Genomic DNA, 18981 nt, shown 5'->3' on the forward strand with positions numbered 1-18981 from the left:
GTCTGATAGGGACATGCAGGTATGCCTCCTTGAGGTCAAGAGTAATCAGCCAAGACCCCTTGCCCAGCATGGGAAGGAGTTGCTGTAAGGTCAGCATTTTGAACTTTGGTACTATGAGAAAGGTGTTTAATGTGGACAAATCCAGTATTGGTCTCCATTGAGTTTCTTTTCTTGGAACAAGGAACAGTCTTGAGTAAAACCCCTGGCCTTGTTCTTGTTGCGGAACTTTTTCTATTGCATTGATCTGAGCAAGCAGAGAAAATTGCTTGATAGCCTCTGCCCTCTGGTTTTGTGGTAGGTTTGGCATGCTTTGTTTCCTTGGTAAGGTATTAAAGTGGAACCTGTAGCCTTGGTCTATAAATGTCCAAAATCCATTTGTCCTTTGTCAATCTGTGCCAATTGTCTGAAAACAGACATAATTTTCTGCCCAAGGGAGCTTCTGTTTGCTCTTTGGTTAGCGGAAGTAGAGGAAAGTCATTGGGATTGTCCCTGTGGGGCAGGAGAAGCCCCTGTGTCACTTCTTTGGTTTGCTGGTTGCCATTGTCTTCCCCTGTAGGAACCTCTGTATTGTCCTCTTCCTCGGCCACGCCTGTTTTTGACCCTTTGAAATTTTTCAGGATTAGGAAAGGACCAGTTTTTTGAAGACCAATTCCTGCTGAATCTGGGTGGCTGAACCTGGAGGAAATCTTTGACTGTCTGAACTGACTTGGCTTTTTCCTCAATGGTCTTTAATACATCTCTAGCATTAGCACCAAAAAGCTTGTTCTTTTCCAAGGGTGCATCAAGAAGTTTTGCCTTAACATGATCTGGTAGAGGTTGTTCTTTTAACCATGCATGTCTACGAATGACCGCCCCTGTCATAGCTGCCCTACATGAAGCTTCCAATGCATCATATCCACACTGAAGAAAGTGATTGCTAACTTGCTGAGAGTTATGTACAGCCTCCTGCAAAGACTTCCTATCTAAAGGTTCAGGAGAGGCCAAAGTTTTCTGTAAATCATCTAACAGGAAATCCTGATATTGAAACATATGAAAGAGACAACTGGGAGCTCTCATAGACAAAGTAGTGGAGGTGTAAACCTTCTTCCCCATCTCTAATGACCTAGCTTCCCTGTTGGAAGGCAAAGGATTTTTGGAGGTGGTAGCTGAAATCCCTTTTGGCCCCTGTGAAATAGTTTCTAAATCAACAGCATGGGCCCTAAAGAAATGAGAATGTGTTTCAGGAACTCTATAGTATCTGTCCGGCTTGGCAGGAGCAGGAGGGAGAGTATCAGGGGTAACACTGGAGTCAGAGTATAGATCATCCAAAACATCAAGCACAGGAGGTATAGCTAAGGGCCTGTGTTGGGGCTTTTTAAGGAAGGTTCGAAGGCGCTTTCTGGAATCAGAATATTCCTGGCCTTGCCACTTAAAATGTTCCCTCATGGAATGCAGAACTTCCCCAAAAGAAATATCCTCAGGAGGGGAGGCCGAGGGGATGGAGTCCTCTGCATCTGAGTCCTCGTAGGTCTGGCCTCAGAATCTTCATCTGAAGGGAGAGGGTCAGTGGGCTCAACCCTGGGCCTCTTATCAGGAGGAGGCTGGGATCCTCTCTCAGGATGGGCCTGGGAACCTCTGATCATGGAGATTAAGTCTGCTGCCATAGTCATGACTTGTGTTTCAGGAGTAGGCTGAGGTAAGGCTTTAGCAGTAAGGTGCTTGGTCTTGCTGGCTGCCTTAGCACGTGTGTAGGCCTTGATAGACATGGACATGGGAGGCCTAGCAGCTCCACGTGCAGGAGTGACCTTATCCACAGCAATGGTCTCTGGCATTTCCTTGGTTTCAGTATCCGGAGGAAAATCAATAACTGGCGTCGGTGTGGTCTCCGGTATCGGTAATGCGGTGTCTTCGGTTCAGAGCGGTGAAATAACCGCCTCAGAGGGAACCGGGGCACTCGCGGTAGGTTTTGGCGTGGTGGCGGCGGAAGACGTGGGCCGAGGATGTCAGTCCCGGTCTTTTCGTTTTTTAGGAGTCTGCGATGTCGGTAATTCCGACGGCATCGTGTAATCGAATTTTTTGCCGAAAAAGTCTTCAGCGAACTCCGCCCGGCGCCTGAGAGTGCGCTTACTGAAGCGAGCACAGGCCGAGACGTCGTGGTCTGGGCCTAGGCAAGGAAGGCAGTAAGAATGGAAATCCTTATGAGGTATTTGTTTACCACAAGACAAACAATTAACTTTTTCAGTAATTTCTGACATCGGCTGAGGCAAGAAAAGGTCCCCAATGGGGTACTTAGCTTTTTTGATGACTTCGGATCGAAGAATACAGGAGCTGACCGACCGCACTTGAACTGCTTCTGCTCGGGCACCGCGGCAAGAAAGACTGAAGAAGATGGCGGCTGATGCTTATGTACTCCTGCCGCCTGACTCGGAGAGAAATGCGACATCAGCGACGCCGGACCCAGACTTTGGAATCCGACCGAGGGCTGCCTGAGGCAGGACAACCCATATGTTATGACTGCAGTTGCATTCTTGAAGGACATCTTAACTTACACTCTTCTATATGTACTTCTATATGTACAGTAATTGCAAAAAGTATGAGTAGTTAGATAACATTTTTAAAAAAACTGAGACACTAGCACACCAACCAGGAAAAGCAAAATTTCACCAACCAGAAGAGCAAAAAATTAGCATCAAAAGATGAGAATCACAGGTGCAAAAATCCAGTAAAATACTGATGTTCTTCGTTTTCCATTGCTGCAGTCCTTACTATTGGGTATAGTCCGCATCCAGTCGGCCCGAATACCAGAGTATAAGGCTGACGTCGGTCAGGGCGCATTAGACTGACGTCAGTACGTCAGGGTACTAATGCGCATGACCGGCGTCATATCCTCAGTCTTTTGCCGCTGGTCCGATGCAGAAGCAGTTTTGCGAGTGCAGGTTGGCGTTTGAAATATTTCAAACCGGAGTTTCAGACCGAATCAGAGTTGGCTAAGTACCGCTAGAACATTTTGGTTTTTCTTGCCTCAGTATTTAACCGGATGTCAGAAAAGTGAATAACTGTATTTTGTGGGAAACAAATACCTCATAGGGATTACCATACATTGTGTATACCTTGTTTAGGGCCTGTGGACGAGGTTGTTGGTTGCCGTCCTTGTCCTACGTTTAACAAATTCAGTATTAAGGGGCGGTGAGACTGGGCGAGATTAGTGTTTGGGAAGCGTTGTAATTATAAAATGCCGCCGGATGCTCCGACGCCCGCTTCCAAGAAGCGCAAGGACAAAACAGCGAAGCCTAGGGTTGATGAACCGGCAGTCCCGGACGCCGCTGCTTTAGGTGCCTCTGTGGAGCCAGAGGTTTTGCCAGGAGTTTCTATGGAGTCTCAGGCAGAAACTTTACTGTTACAGGATGTACCTCTCAGGAGGCAGGCCAGGCTGAGGGGCTTCTCAGGTAACTATTCTTCCCTCTTCCCAAAGTAGTTAGAGCCTCTGCTTCTGTTGCCAAAACTTCTTTTAGAGGTAGGCCTACTTCAGCTTCAGTTGGGGCTTCTCCTAGCCTTGCGGGTTCTGTACCTAAGAAACATATGCTTAAAATGGCAGAAGATTTGATTACTATGATTAGAGGTTCTATGGGCCCTCCTGATAAGAGGCCTAGGGTGGAACCAGAGTTTGACAGTTTTGAACAGGGTTCAGGGCTTCTGAGTCTTCATGGAAGATTTGCAGGAGTATCCTCATTATTCTGATTCTGATGTGGATGATGCCACTCCTTCGGCTTCTCCTCCTGAGGATTTTTCATTTTCAGAGACTCTGCATTCCATGAGGGAGCACTTTAAATGGGAAGGCCAGGATTACTCTGATTCCAGGAAGAGGCTTAGGGAATTCTTGTTTTACCCCAGCATAGGCCCTTAGCTATACCTCCTGTGTTGAATGTGGTGGAAGATGTTTTGCAGAGGCTTCCTGAACCCTGATTCTTTGCCTCCTGCTCCTGTTAAACCTGATAGGTACTATAGGGTGCCCGAAGCTCATAAGTATTTGTTTAAGAGTCCTAGGGGACCCAGAAACTGTTTCTCAGGGGCCTAAAGGTGTTAAGGCCTCTGTGGTTAAAAATCCTGTTCCCACTGACAAAGAGGCAAGGGCGTTAGATAGGTGGGGTAAGAAAGTGTATACTTCTTCCACTCTAGCCATGAGAGTTGAATTGTCAGTTTCACATGCTGAAATATCAAAATTATCTCCTTTCACAATTGAAATCTAAGGTGGATGCTTTGGCGGAAGGTATTGATTGTAAAGACTTGCTGGATTTAGTTTATGTGTCTGAACAAGTGGGCAAGCATTCTTTGCAATGTGGTTTTGATGCTGTGCAGGCCTCCTCGAGGGTGGCTGCCACTAGTTCTGTTCTTCGCAGGCATGCCTGGTTGAGGGATCAAAATTTGGCTGAGCATGTTAAGACAAGGATTTTGGATGCTCCTTTACAGTCTGATGTGTTGTTTGGTTCACCTGTGGAAGCAGTTTTAAAGAAAATGGAGGACAAAGCTAAGTCTATGCAAACTGTTAAAGATTTTTTGCAGGTACAGCCACCGAAGTTTAGTAGAAATTGGCCTGCTAAGGGGTGGACATATCCTGCTTATGATTCCCAGTCTAGGGGTAGGTCTAGACGTGGTAGGGGCAGGGCTCAAGGTTCTTTTAGGCCTAGAACAGGGAGTTCACCTGCTCAGACTTCTGGTGAGGGCAGGGGTCAGTCCTTTCGTAAACAGACCCAATGACCTGCCTTTTCAGCTGCCAGTAGATTCTCGTCTGGCAGCTCCTTTGGAAGGACGACTGTCTCTTTTCAAAGAAAATTGGGATTTAATTACTCAAGACAGATGGGTGTTGGACATCATTCACAAGCAAGTTTCTCAGTTACTCCAAATGGGGGCCATTCAGCCAGTCCCTGTATCAGAAAGGGGCCTAGGATTTTATTCTCGCATGTTCCTAGTACCAAAGAAGGGGAACACGTGGAGACTGCTTTTGGATTTATCTCTCCTCAACACTTATCTGGACATTCCCAAGTTCAAGATGTTGACGTTACAACAGCTTTTACCCCTGCTGGGCAAAGATCACTGGATGGTAACTTTAGATCTCAAGGAAGCTTACCTTCATGTGCCTATCAGGCTAAGTTACAGGAAGTATCTGCGGTTTCGAGCTGGAGATTCTCATTATCAGTTCTCTGCATTGCCCTTTGGCTTATCTACTGCGCCCAGAGTATTCACAAAGGTTCTGGCTCCAGTGATAGCTTACTTCAGGCTACAAGGACTTCAAATCTATCCTTATTTAGACGACTGCCTGATTCTGGCTCAAGAAAAGGAAGACCTTCTACAGCATCTGGAATATCTTATAGCAGTGCTAAGATGCCTAGGGTATTCTGTGAACGAAATAAAGTCCAGTCTAGTACCCTCTCAAGACATGTGCTTTCTGGGTGTGAGACTGAATACAGCAGCCCTGATGGCCTTTTTAACCCCGGACAAACAAAAGAGTCTATCACTTTACTTCCATCAACTATCTCATCAGTCCGTGCTGACTGCAGAGACAGTCCTTCAAGCATTAGGGTTCATGGCATCTTGTATTCTGGTGCTTCCCAATGCCAAACTGCATATGAGGAAGTTACAATGGTATCTCAAAATGTATGGACACAGCACTGCCAGGATTTAGACACTGTCATTCAAATAATACCTTGCCTTCAAAGAGATTTTTTGTGGTGGGCTCAGGAATGTCACCTAAACAAGGGACTCTGTGACCCGCCAGAGGCGAGTCAGATTTTACCGACAGATGCCTCGGACATTGCTTGGGGAGCTCATCCAAATGGAAAGTGGATACAAGACAAGTGGCCTGCCAGACTACAGCATCTACATATCAACATGAAGGAGATGTTAGCAGTCCAGTTCGCATTACTGGCTTTCAAGGAGTTACTTCTTCCAGGGCAGGTGTTGATTCTAACAGACAACACAACTGTCATGTGGTACTTCAACGAACAAGGGGGAACACATTCTTATCCTCTATGCAGGCAAGCAATGATTTTATGGGAGACTGCGCTACGCCTGCACCTAACTCTTCAGGCAAGGTTTCTGCCAGGAGCACAGTACTCCTTAGCAGATGTGTTAAGCAGACAAATCATGGATCCCCACAAGTGGAAACTGGATCTTCATGTATTTCAGAAATTGACAGTGTCATGGGGAACTCCAGACATAGATCTGTTCGCTTCTCCACTAAACCACCAGCTGCCACAGTTTTGCACAACGGGGTTTCATCACACAGCTTGGAAAGTGGATGCTCTGTCTTTCAGTTGGACAAACCTTCATGTGTATGCCTTTCCACCTCTGCCTCTTCTTCCAAAGGTACTGTTAAAGGTCAGACAGGACAGGCCACGGATGATTTTGATAGCTCCAGATTGGCCTCGCAACACTGGTACCCTCTACTACGGAGTCTGGTAAAGAAGCCTCCATGGCCTTAACCTTTGATTCCACATCTGTTATCCCAGCAGGACGGTCATCTGCTCAATGTCAAGCTTCACTCTCTTCATCTGACAGCCTGGCATATTCTGTGTTGAAACACAGCAGGTCTCAACTTCCTCAACAAGTTTTAAATGTGATTATGGAAGCTAGAAGACCTAGTACAAGGAAAGTGTACGCAGCAAAATGGAAGAGATTTTTATTTTGGAGTAAAGCAAAGAATTTGGAGATTTCTGAGCCTAATTTGAGTATGGCTCTTCAATATCTTACTGAGTTACTGGACAAGGGTCTGTCCTTCTCTTCCATTAAGATTCATGCTGCAGCAATCTCAGCTCACTATGATTGTGACCCACCATTGTTTTCGCATCCTTTGTTCAAGCAGTTTCTTAGAGGGCAAAATATAAGACCCCCACGTAGAGCTCCTACTCCTGCTTGGGATCTCAATTTTGTGTTGGAAAAACTTACTCTACAACCTTTTGAGCCTGCGGCTACTGCTGAATTGAAATATTTGTCATGGAAGACTGCTTTTTGTTGGCTATTACTTCTGCAAGAAGGGTGTCTGAGTTGCAGGCCCTTATGGCAGTCGAGCCCTTTTGATTTTCCATAAGGATAGGGTATCATTACGTACTAATCCTTCCTTTATGCCTAAGGTGGTTTCTAGTGTGGCTTTAAACCAAACTATTCATTTGCCTACTTTTTATGCAGACCCCCAAAATAAAGGGGAAAAGATTTTGCATACTTTAGATGTACACAGGCAATTATGCTATTACTTAAGCAGGACTAAGGATTTTAGGCAGTCTCAGCAGTTGTTTGTTTCTTTTGCTTTGAGTTCGCAGGGCAAGCCTGTGTCAAAACAAACTATTTCTAGGTGGATTGGCTTTGCATTGCATTTTGTTATTCCCATCATGGCAAGGAGGTTCCAGCTGGGATTAGGCCTCATTCCACTAGGGCTACTGCCACTTCAACAGCATTTCTACGGGGTGGCAACTAAGGATATTTTGGAAGCAGCTACTTGGAGTTCAGTGCATACTTTCTCTAAGCATTATCACCTTCCTATCTACTCTAAGTCTAGGGCTGGTTTTGCCACAGCTGTTTTGCAAGGCATGTTGTCAGCTCCTGCTTCTTTATGATTTGCCAGCCTCCTTACCTCTGCTTTGGGATTCTACCCAATAGTAAGGACTGCAGCAATGGAAAACGAAGAACATAGTACAGTTTTGTACCTACCATAAATGTAGATGTTCGAGGATTCCATTGCTGCAGTCCAATTTACCCTCCCTCCTTCCTCTGTGTTTAGGGGTGGTTGTGTAGGTGAGTTTACCTGCTTATATTTTTGTATATATTGTTCATGTTTTGGTGCAGGTATTTTGGGCCTTGTCTTTTTAGGGTCTTCTGACATCTGGGGCAAGAAAAGACTGAGGATATGACGCCGGTCATGCGCATTAGTACCCTGACGTACTGACGTCAGTCTAATGCGCCCTGACCGACGTCAGCCTTATACTCTGGTATTCGGGCCGACTGGATGCGGACTATACCCAATAGTAAGGACTGCAGCAATGGAATCCTCGAACATCTACATTTATGGTAGGTACAAAACTGTACTTTTTATTGGACCAATAAATGGCATTTTACTGAATTTTTCCAGCTGTGGTCCTCATCCTTTGCTGCTAATTTTTTTACACTAACACACCACGTATACTGCAAGACTAGATGTTTACATATTTGCAAAACTGAGACACTAATCTTGAATTTATAATTCATCATACATTTTCAGAAGTGAGACTTCACAAATTAATTTTTACAGAATGAAGCTTAAGGTGTTGGATTGGACAAGTCTTACAGTCAGCCTTTGTCTGAGGTAGTTGCACAAGTAATTTTTTAAGATGTTCCACAGTTCCCTCCCCCCAACCTCCAAATCTAGGGCATTTAGACTGCTTGAAAATTTGTTAGCTGGGGCAACTGTACTAAAACTCTACCTCCCAGACTTGAAGTGAAGGCTATGAAGGGAGACAGAGATATTTTCACTATGAAGGTCACATAGCAAAGAACATTTTATAAATCTGTTTTTAGGTGGGAAAGTATCTGTTGTGTGGCAATCTGAAGATGAGGAATGCAGTGGGATTTTTTTTAAGTGCAGCACACTGTTACTCTATTGAGAAAGACGTATGAAGCCACATTGTGTCAAATGTAGCTTGCATAGTATATGTGCATTTTGGAAAGAACTGAGGGCAGTTGGAGAGAAAGCACACGCAAATTCCAGATAAGGGTATTTAGGCTACAACTTGCCAACAAGGTTTGGTTCCATAAGAAACCAAGCAGCAGGCCTTTAATTGTATATAGGATAGGGAGAAGTCAAGATAAACTAAAGGCATTTGTACTGATTCACCTGACTGACTTCAAACCTGCAGGCCAGTGGAGGATTCAGTGGCAGAAAGGCACATCTTGCTGACAAATGAATGCAGCAGCTTACACAGGTATGAAAGAAAGTACAGTTGTGTAAAATCTTACCATAACAGTAGATGTCCTTCTCTTCAATGTTGCAATTTCAAAGAAATTACTCTAACAAACCTGCCTTTGTCCAAAGACAGTCTTGCCCCCCCCCCCCCAAGGTACGAATAGTGGTAGAAGGGCTTCTCCTGCTAAGTCTACTCAAATTCCTTCAGCTCAGAAGCCCCTTTATCCTGACAAACCAGGTGCTGTCCGACTATCCTTTCCACTCTCTTCTCAGTCACATTCCTCTCTCCCTCTCTCACTTTGTCTTTCTCTGTCTCTTCCTATTTAGTTAAAGATGGCACAGGATTCTTAGGTTCTGTCCATCATCCCCAAGTGTATTATATGGTTTGGAAATCTCTTCCCCTCCTTCTAGGCATTTATCAGCCTCCTCAGGAACAGCGGTTTGTTTTTTCTAGAGGTGCTTCAGGTCCTGTTGTCTCAAGCAGCAATTCAGGAAGTTCCATCTCCTCAAAGGGGAAGAGAATCACTAGGAAACAGGGCACCTGAAGACCCATTCTGGATCTCTCTCAGTGAAACACATTTTTGAAGGTTTCTTCATTTCATATGCTATCTCTTCAAACCTTGCTTCCTCTTCCTCAGGCTTTTCTGGTTTCCCTGGATCTCAAGGATGCATATCTCCATATCCCTATTAATCCCCTTTACAGTTTTTATATTTCTTTGTTGCTTCCTTGCATTTTCAGTTCTCTGCTTTGCCATTTGGCCTCTCTACTGCCTCAAGGGTCTTCACCAAATGCCTCACACCTGTGATTGCTTTTTGCAGAATGAGGGGAATGCAAATTTTTCCTTACCTCTATGACCTGCTCATTAAGGCCTCTTCTTCAGGGATCTTACTTCAGCATCTTCGCTTTGTTATTTGTCTCCTGTAAAGCCTAGGGTTTACAATGAATTTCCAAAAATCTTTCCCGATTCCTTGTCAGAATCATGTTTTTCTAGGGTGCAGACTCCAGACTGTTCCAATGCTGGCATCTCTGCCGTCTCCCAAGGCTTTAACTCTGATTGCATTCTTTCACTCCGTTCTTCCTCTGGACTCCATTACAGCCAGGGAGTTTCTAGGAGCTCTGGGATACAAGAGTTCCACCATTCCTATGCCTCCTCTGGCCAAGCTTCATGTGAGAAAGCTCCGTTGGTTCCTAAAGTCAGTCTGGTTTCAACATTCTTATCCTTTGAATTTTTCAGTTCCCCTTCTCCCCTGTCTCAAGCTGGAACTTCAGTGGTGGATTCATCAGTTGTCCATCTATCCACGGCTTCCTTTTCACCCTCCAGTCCATTCTCAGACACTCTCTACAGAGGTCTCAGACATGGGATGGAGCCCTCCTTCGGGCTTCTGAATGTGCAGGGCCTTTGGTCCCTTCAACAAAAGGAGGACTGCATTAATATCAAAGAGAAGAGAGCCCTTGTCCTGGCTCTTCACTCTTCTCTTTTCCTTCCAGGGCCCCTCAAAATCTTCACAGACAATACCACGGTGATGTGGTCAACCAACAAGCAAGGGGGGGACAAGGTCTCATCTCCTTGCGCAGATCAGCTCTTCAGGTTTGGGAATTAGCTGTCCAGTATCAGGTGACTCTCCAGGCAATTTGCATTCCTTCAGATCAGAGCATTGTTGCGGATTCCCTGAGCATGTCCATAACACACTCTCACCAGTAGATGCTTCATAGGGATGCGTTTCTGGACATTATCCACCAGAGGGGTACTCCTCAAGTAAATCTTTTTGCCTCCCCTCTGAATAGACAACTTCCTCTCTTTTGTGCCAGATCCCATGTCCTCTGGTCCGGAAGTTGGATGCCCTCTCTTTTTCACAGAAGGTGATTTTTCATTATGCATTCTCTTCCCTTCCTCTCATACTGACGAGTCCTGTTTAAGATAGAATACGATGCTCCCAAAAATCTTGCTGGTGACTCCCTTTTGGCCTAGACAGCATTGGTTCCCTCTTCTTCTGTAATTAGCCAAGTGCAAATCACCACAGGTTACACCTCCACTGGATGGACCTACTCACACAAGACAAGGGGTCTGTCATCAATCCCCACCTATCCACTCAAACTAACTTTGTGGGTGATAGGGTTTTGATCCATTTTAAACACCTTTTTTGAGGAAGTGCTTTGCATTCTGCAGGAGGCCAGGAAATATACTACCAGAAAATCTTATTTGTCCAAATGAAAGAGACTTTGTCTGATGTCTTTAGAGAAACCTGGTTCCACTTACTGTGGAAATCCCTTTGGTTCGATCTTATTTGTAACAATTGCTCAATACTGGGTTGACGTACTCTTCTGTTAAAGCCCACCTGTCAGCTATTTCTGCTTGTCTGCCTGTGGTTTCTAGATTGGAAGTCAATTTCTTAAAGGCATCCTTCATATTAGACCTCCTAGAAAGCCTAGTTCTCCTTTTGTGGGACCTAAATTTTGTTTTGAAAAGACTGACTCAGGCTCCTTTTAAGCCTGTAGTGTCAGCTTCTTTACAGCATTGCTATTGGAAAACTGTTCTTCTGGCCCTTACCGCAGCCAGACAGGTGTCCGAACTGCAAGCCTTTATGGCTGTTCCTCCTTTTTTTGTTTTTTTCATAAGGACAGGGTGTCCCTTCATACTAATCCTTCTTTTATGCCCAAGGTGGTTAATAAGCTGTCTATTAATCAGTCTTATTCACAGGTTCATAGGTAGGTACTAGGCTATCGGCCCAAGGGCCTAAAGTAAGCCTAGCCAACAAGTTTCCCTGGCTTACGCCACCCAAGAAAGTTATTTTCCTGTGCCCCTGTCGAGCAGAGCCACAGAAGTGATCCTCAGGGTGTATTTCCTATTTCCCATCCACTTATCAAGATTTTTCTTGAAGAGTGCTAATGAGGAACTTTGCTTGACATAGACGGATAGCTTGTTCCAGAGTATGGGAAGTCTCTAGGACAGGAATCTATCCCTCCAGCATGTCCCATTTATTGTGGTGACAAGGGTTAGGTCCCTAGAGCATGTAGCTCGGAGAGATTGGGATTCCTTTAGGTGTAGCATGTCCAACAGTTCTGGGTTTGACATAGCTTTATGTTAGGCAGAGATCACCTTGGAGTAGGCGATATGCTACAGAGTAAAGCTGGTGTTTTTTGAGACGGTCAGTGTAGGGCATCTGTTTGAAGCCAGTAATCCTCTTTGTGAGGTACTTCTGTGGCCTTTCCAGCTGCTGCAGATGTCTTGTGAGGTACATTCCAAAAGGGGCATTGTACTCTATAATGGGTCTAATGAGTGTCGAGTAGAGGGGAACAATGACTTCTTTTTTCCTAGATGAGAACCCTTTTGTGATGAGGTGTGCCACGCAGAAGGATTTCCTGACTACTGTGGTGATGTAATTATCAAAGGAGAGACTACTGTCCACCTGGATCCCCAGGTCTCATCACACATTCGGCATTAAGTAGACAGCTGCCTATATGGTAGTTCATGGGTAGAGAGTTTTTACCAAAAAGGGGATGACAAAGCACTTTTTGGCATTGAGCTTGAGGCTATGGCTCTGACACCAGGCATCTGTCTCAGTGAGGCCCTTCTGTAGGATGTCCACATCATTTGGGGACTCAACTATGGCTCCTAGTTTGCAGTCATCTGCAAAGTTTGTTAGCCAAAGGCATTCTGTGTTAGTGCTTCAGTCATAACTCTATTGTCCATCTGCATGGGTGTCATGAAGTTCGCCACTTCTGTCTTAAGAGGCATGAAGTTGGCTTTGGAGAAATTTTTTACCGTGATTTCCTTAATGGATGGTGGGGGAGGGATGTGGATATCTAGGGTGATTAGCTTATGGTCGGATCTGACAAACAAGGAGTGGACTTCAGGTGTGGAACACCAGTCACTCATGGTTGTAATGACTATGTCTAGGATTCTGTTGCCCCTGGTGGGGGTGTGAATAAGTTGATCCAGGGCATTGGAATTTATGAATTCCAGAAAGCATGGAGTGAAGGAGTTGGTAAATGAGTAGTTTTCCCAGTTAATGTTGGGGTAGTTGAAATCGCTCATTATTAGGATGTTTGGTTGAACCCTAATATTTTCCAGTATATCAAGAAAAGAGGAGTGGGAATCCTGGGGCATGGTGGGGGATGTGTAGCAAGCTACAATTTGGACTGCAATTTTGCCCAGAGTTAGTTGTACTTGGATAACCTCGGATGCCTTATGCTGAGCAACTAGCCTGGAGGTGTGGATATCCTTAATGAATGTGGACACACCTCCGTCTTTGGTGTTCCGGTCCAGGTTAGGTGACCGAAAACTGTGGTATAAGTTATAGCCTGGTAATGCAGGGGTGTTCTCTGGAGCACAGATATCTATGTTCTCCATTTTAAGGAGTGCCTTGAGGGAGTACATTTTGAGATTTAGACCTCTTGCATATTTGTCATTTGAACCTTGTGTAAAAAAGGCACTATAGGGGCAGCAAAAGCCTTAGCAAGTATCTGGAATCCAAGGGGCTACAGGTGCAGGCCATCTCTGGCAAAACATAGTGGTCTGTCGACCATGTCATCCCAGGCAGACAGATATTGGATCCCCTTATATTGACACCAAAAGCTTAGCCAATTGTTGAAGTCATTCATTTTGTCCTTGGACTGCGGTATCATTCTGGGTGATGGCAGGATGCTACTCAGGGCTAGGGTCATACCTGCCTGGGCTACAAGATTGGAGAGATCTTCCATGTCTCTTTCCATGTAGTCCAGGGAGGTATGTCTCACGTCATTCACACCAACATGGGCAATGACAGAGTCATATTTGTACTTGTTGTGGAGTGACCTGAGTGCGTGGGTTATGTGGCAGATCCTGGGACCTGACAGGCAGCTGACCGTAACCTTCTCCTTGTTTAGCCTGGTGAGTAGGAGATCCATGTGCCTGACTATAGAGTCACCTATGACTATAGTGTGTTGGGTACGTTGTTTTGCCTTATGGGCTGTGGTTGAGTGGCACACTGAGTCTGTGGGGTATGTGTCATTTGGGTTGTGTTGGGGGGTGGAGGTTGCTTGCGTTTCTGTTTTGGAGGTCCCTGTTGCTTGAGCAGATTATCATTGAGTGCCACCATAAATGTTTTTGCGTTTCTATGTGTGGATTTTGGTGGTGTAGGTTTAGTGGGACTATGTGAGGAGGGTGGTGTGATGCAAGTGTTTACCTTCTCCTCTTGACTGTCAAGTTCAGTCTTGGTTGGATAAGTGCATCTCTCTTAGGTTGTGGTCTTGGGTAAGTAGGAGTAGAGAGGGTTGTCTGTGTACATGAGGCAATTACTACACTGCCCCAAGATGCCCAAATTCATCAGATAGACAGGAGAGAACACTGAAAGCCGACCCTTGGACATGCCTGAATAAAAAAATACTTTCCTCTAGACAAGTGAGGAAAGTGAATATAAGAGCTGTTTTTCTCTAAGCAAGTGAGGAAAGTAAGTACAAAAACGGTTTTACTCTAGGTAAAGAGGAAGGATGAGTGCTGGAAGTAATTTGTAGCTTATTTAGTGCTAACAACAAGTTCTGAACAAGTGCTGAGCATGAATAAGCAAATTCAGGTGCTAAAACTAAGAATCTGTACCTGGATCTTGTGGTAGATAAGCTACCTAGTGCTTATCACCCCACTGATAAGCTAGAATGCTTCCCTCCAACACAAAAAGGCTTGGAAGGCTCAGAAGCTTACAAACAGTCCTGGATACAGCAAATCTGTATCTGGACTAGACTAGTTAAAAGAAAGGTGGGAAACAAGCGCAAATGTGGGCTTTTAAACCAGAAAGTTGAAAGAGATGGAAAAACTGCCCAAACGGCCAATAAACTACAATTTCTGGGCCAGAAACCACTCTTGTGGTAGATATGCTACCTAGTGCTTACCACTCCCACTGATAAGCTAGAAGGTTTCCCTCCAACACAGAAAGGCTTGGGGGGGGGGGGTTCAGAAGCTTACAAGCAGTCCTGGATACAGCAAATCTGTATCTGGGCTAGACTAGTTACAGAAAAGGCAGGAAACAAGCTTAAAAAAATTCCCTTCTCCACAATCTGCTAGTGAGAAGGTTCTTCACACCTTGGATTTACATAGACAACTCCAATATTATTTGGATAAAACTAAAGCAATTTGTAAATTTGAGCAGCTTTTTGTTTCAGTTCATCCTAGCTCTTTAGGTTTGGCTGTTTCCAAACAAACCATTTCTTCTTTGATACCTAAAGCCTATTCTTTTTGTTATTCCTTTCATGGGAAAAGCATTCCTTCTTCTGCTAACGCTCATTCTACCAGAGCTGTGGCTTCTTCTGGTACTTTTTTCAAGGGTATGGATACAAATTCTCTTCTTGAGGCAGACACCTAGACTTCTGTACATACCTTTACCAAGCAGAAGTCAAATGTCATTTCTAGGGCTAGAGCTGTTTTTTCCAGGGCTATCCTACATGGTTTTCTTGATGGCCCTTGATGGTACTTTCTCCTCTCATCTTTCATCCTGAGCACTTATACTCTCCCAATTGTTAAAAATACTGCAGACATGGAAGGATATAGTAAAGTTGTGTACAATCTTATCATAACAGTAGATGCCCTATTCACTGTTGCAGTATTTGCTTGCTCCCTCCTCCCTGTTCCTCTTCTCCTTCTGGATATACCTGTTACCTCTTTATATCCTTAGACTGTCATTCCTACTGGGGCCTTTCAGTTTGGAGGATGGTACGCCCGTATGTCAACTTTATGCCCTACGCCACGTGCAGGGAACATAAGTGTGATGTACGATGTACCTATTACAACCTAAAGGCTTTGGTATACTGGCCTGACATCAGGCTGCCCTTGGCAGGGGATCCCTGTTGTAAAATAATACTGCCAACAGTGATATGGAAGGACATCGAAGGGGAACCCAGTAAAAATGGATCCTGGTGAAGATGAAGACACTTGACAGAAAATCTCTTGCATATACATGATTTTCTGGTAGTGGGTTTCCTGTAGGACCCTAAGCATATACTCAGAAAACTGGTCACTATCACCCAAAATGTCAGTTGAAAAGTGGGTAGGTGAGGGAAAAGGAGAGATCCACTGTTCTGTGTGAGAAGATCCATGTGATGAGGTAATTTGCGATTGCCCCTGGCTAGATAGATTAACAGGTGAATACACTATTGTCTGGGCCAAAAGCAATCTCAACAAGATTTTTGGAGAGTCTTCCTTGATCCTGTAAAGGATCTTGGGAAGATGATGAAGGGGAGGAAAGGCATACAGGAACATTCCCTTTCAAAACAGAGACATGGCATCCACTTTCCAAGCCAAAGGACTTGGGACTCTGGAACAGAACTAAGAGAGCTGCCAGTTGAGAGGGGAGGCAAAAAGATCCACTTGAGGAATTCCCCATTTATGAACTACATCCAGAAACACATCTCTATGAAGTATCCATTCATGAGGCTGCATCCTGGACCTGCTAAGAGAATCTGCCACAAGATTGAACTCTGTGAAGGTATTTAGACTGCCTGTAGGGTGACCTGGACAGTGATGGCTATTTCCCATTCTTGAAAGGCTGGTCTGCAAAGAAGGGAGAACCTTGTGGCCTTGTTTGTTGATGCACAACATGACTGTGGTGGTGTCTGTATAAACCTTCAAGCCAAGGAGCCTGGGACCCACACCATGTGCAAAGCTCGAAAAGCAAGAATGACAGCCCTCATTTCCTTGACGTTGATGCGATAAAATAAATGTCTATATTCTTTATGTATTATAGAAATTTATTACACAAGATTATATTGTAAACATGATTCAACTTCATTTATACAGTCCATCAGCACCACTCATTAAGTAGCCTCAAAAGAAAAACAGTGCTAATGAAAACAAGTACTACACTTTACTATCTTATTTTATTATTTATTTATTTATAGTTGTTGACCGGGAGTGTCCGACTGGACGTAGGTCCACTTTCAGTGGAGGCCCGGGGAGAAAAGCTCTAGTGTTAAAATAAACAAGACAATAGTTACACTGGATTACATAGCGATTAACAATTTACATAGCAATTACTTACAACATATTTACAGATTAAGAACATAGTACATCAGTAGACAACTAGAATCTTTATCTGTGAAGTACATAACATACATTAACAAATGTTAAAATAAGAAGTTCCTGCTGTATAATAAGTACTAGGCTTATGAGCATCTGAGCTTGCTATAATACCGAACTATACTGTATATGGCTAATAAAGCCATGTTTCACTCACACACACACACACATCTTCAATATATCAGAAGAAAATGTCACCAAAACTTTCTGTGAATTGGCAAACGCATGTAGAAATGGGCATAACACTAATCTAGGTCATCTGGATGAAAAAGGTAAGCTGTGTTTACTAATGAATCTCGTTTTACATCTAGTCAGTGAGAGAGGCTTTGTTAGGAAAGCCTAGAGAACTCAGAGACAAAGCTGTCTGATCAACAGACTAAATGCGGTCACTCACCCATCAGCATTTCTGTCACGTAACAAATTTGCTGCTTCCAGCTGCTTCTGCATTTTGTCTTCTTGCCTCCTCCTCCTTTCTTGAGCCTGAAAATCAAATATAAAACACCTCAATGAAGTGTACATTTTCTATCCTTCTCTTTAAAAGCAAAATTAAAACAGCAGCTTCCAAAGAAATAGCCAATCCATTACTTAGAGACTTTATGTCTACTAGATTCATAAGTAAATTTACAGCACACAGCTGATAATTTGAAAATACACCAGGCATGGGTGCTTATTCACCTCAAAATGTGTTTTTGCAAAGTGCCATACTCATACGCACAATCTTGTTCCATGATCCTACAATGCAGTACAAGGCTTAACAGAGATGAAATACAAGCAGCAACATTTCACTTTCACACCAGTTTTAAAAAGCTGGCCGGTGATGCAAAGGCAAGGTTTCTATCTGCTTCACTTGCGAACACAACTAGCAAGCATCTCAGATGTTAAAATGCAACCTTGTGGAGAGGGACAGCATAGAAGCAAGTATGTTAATCTCGGCGTAAGGATGAGGATTTGACTGCTGCATGATCACCCCATACTATAGATCATGAAAAAAAAATTAAGGCTCTGGCTGCAAGCACACGCAAGAAATTCCAAGAGATGTGCATGCAGGAGTGTGGTTGAAGTGAATTAGAAGTTATGTACTCACCATAACGTTCCATCTGAGTAGGTGGTTCATTTGTCTGCAACCTGTGGGTTACGGATCCGATATCGGAACCGAGCCGGCAACTTGTTTCAAGCTAATGGATCCGAGCTCCTTGCTCCTAGCTCCTCCCTTCACCCATAATCCCCTGCTAACCCTCCATGACCTCAGATCGAGTTTGCCTCTCAATATATATATATATATATATATATATATATATATATCTATCTATCTAACCAAGGATCCGAAGAAGGTCAGGGGGAAGGAAGGGGGGATGGTTGCAGACAAATGAACCACCTACTCAGATGGAACGTTATGGTGAGTACATAACTTCTAAATCTGAAGTAGGATGTTCATTTGTCAGCAACCTGTGGGACAGAGTCCCCAGCTACCTGCACCTTGGGTGGCCATCATGGAAGGATATTACGAAGCACTGCAGAGCCAAAGGATGCTCTCCCTCTAGAAAGCAGGTCTAGCTTGTAGTGGTTGATAAAGGTGTGAGATGAAGCCCAAGTGGCTGTAGAACAAATATCATCCAAAGGAACTCTAGACTTGAAGGCCGCAGAAGTAGAAATGGAGCGGGTGGAATGAGCACGAACTCCTTCTGGTGCAGGTCTACCCGAGGCTTGATAAGCCAGTAGGATACATTGGGAAATCCAGCGAGATAAAGATACTTTAGAGATAGCTTTCCCCAAGTTAAATTTGGCAAAGGAAACGAACAGCTGGTCAGATTGCCTATGGCCAGCTGTCCTACGAGTATAAAAACGAAGCTGCCTATGAACATCCAATGAGTGCAGCTTGTACTCTCCCTTATTTTGATATTTTGGGAAGAAAACCGGTAAATTTATGGATTGATTTATGTTGGTTTCTGACGCTATCTTGGGAAGAAAGGAGGGACTGATCCTGAGGTACACTCTATCTGGGCAAAAAATCAGGTATGGAAGCTTCAC

At 44.2% G+C, this 18981-nt stretch overlaps 1 protein-coding gene across 1 annotated transcript in view; it reads right to left on the reverse strand.

Moving 5' to 3' along the window:
• The window catches only part of TRMT6 (tRNA methyltransferase 6 non-catalytic subunit), a 742618-nt gene that overhangs the window by 103638 nt on the left and 619999 nt on the right, over positions 1–18981 (reverse strand). The window contains exon 10 of the mRNA XM_044056438.1: positions 17348–17433. Within this exon, the coding sequence (XP_043912373.1) occupies positions 17348–17433 (86 nt within the window). The remainder of the gene's footprint in view (positions 1–17347; positions 17434–18981) is intronic.

The sequence above is a fragment of the Protopterus annectens genome, chromosome 1.part2 (assembly GCF_019279795.1).
Source record: "Protopterus annectens isolate FY-2018-M chromosome 1.part2, PAN1.0, whole genome shotgun sequence".
Classification (NCBI taxonomy): Eukaryota; Metazoa; Chordata; order Ceratodontiformes; family Protopteridae; genus Protopterus; species Protopterus annectens.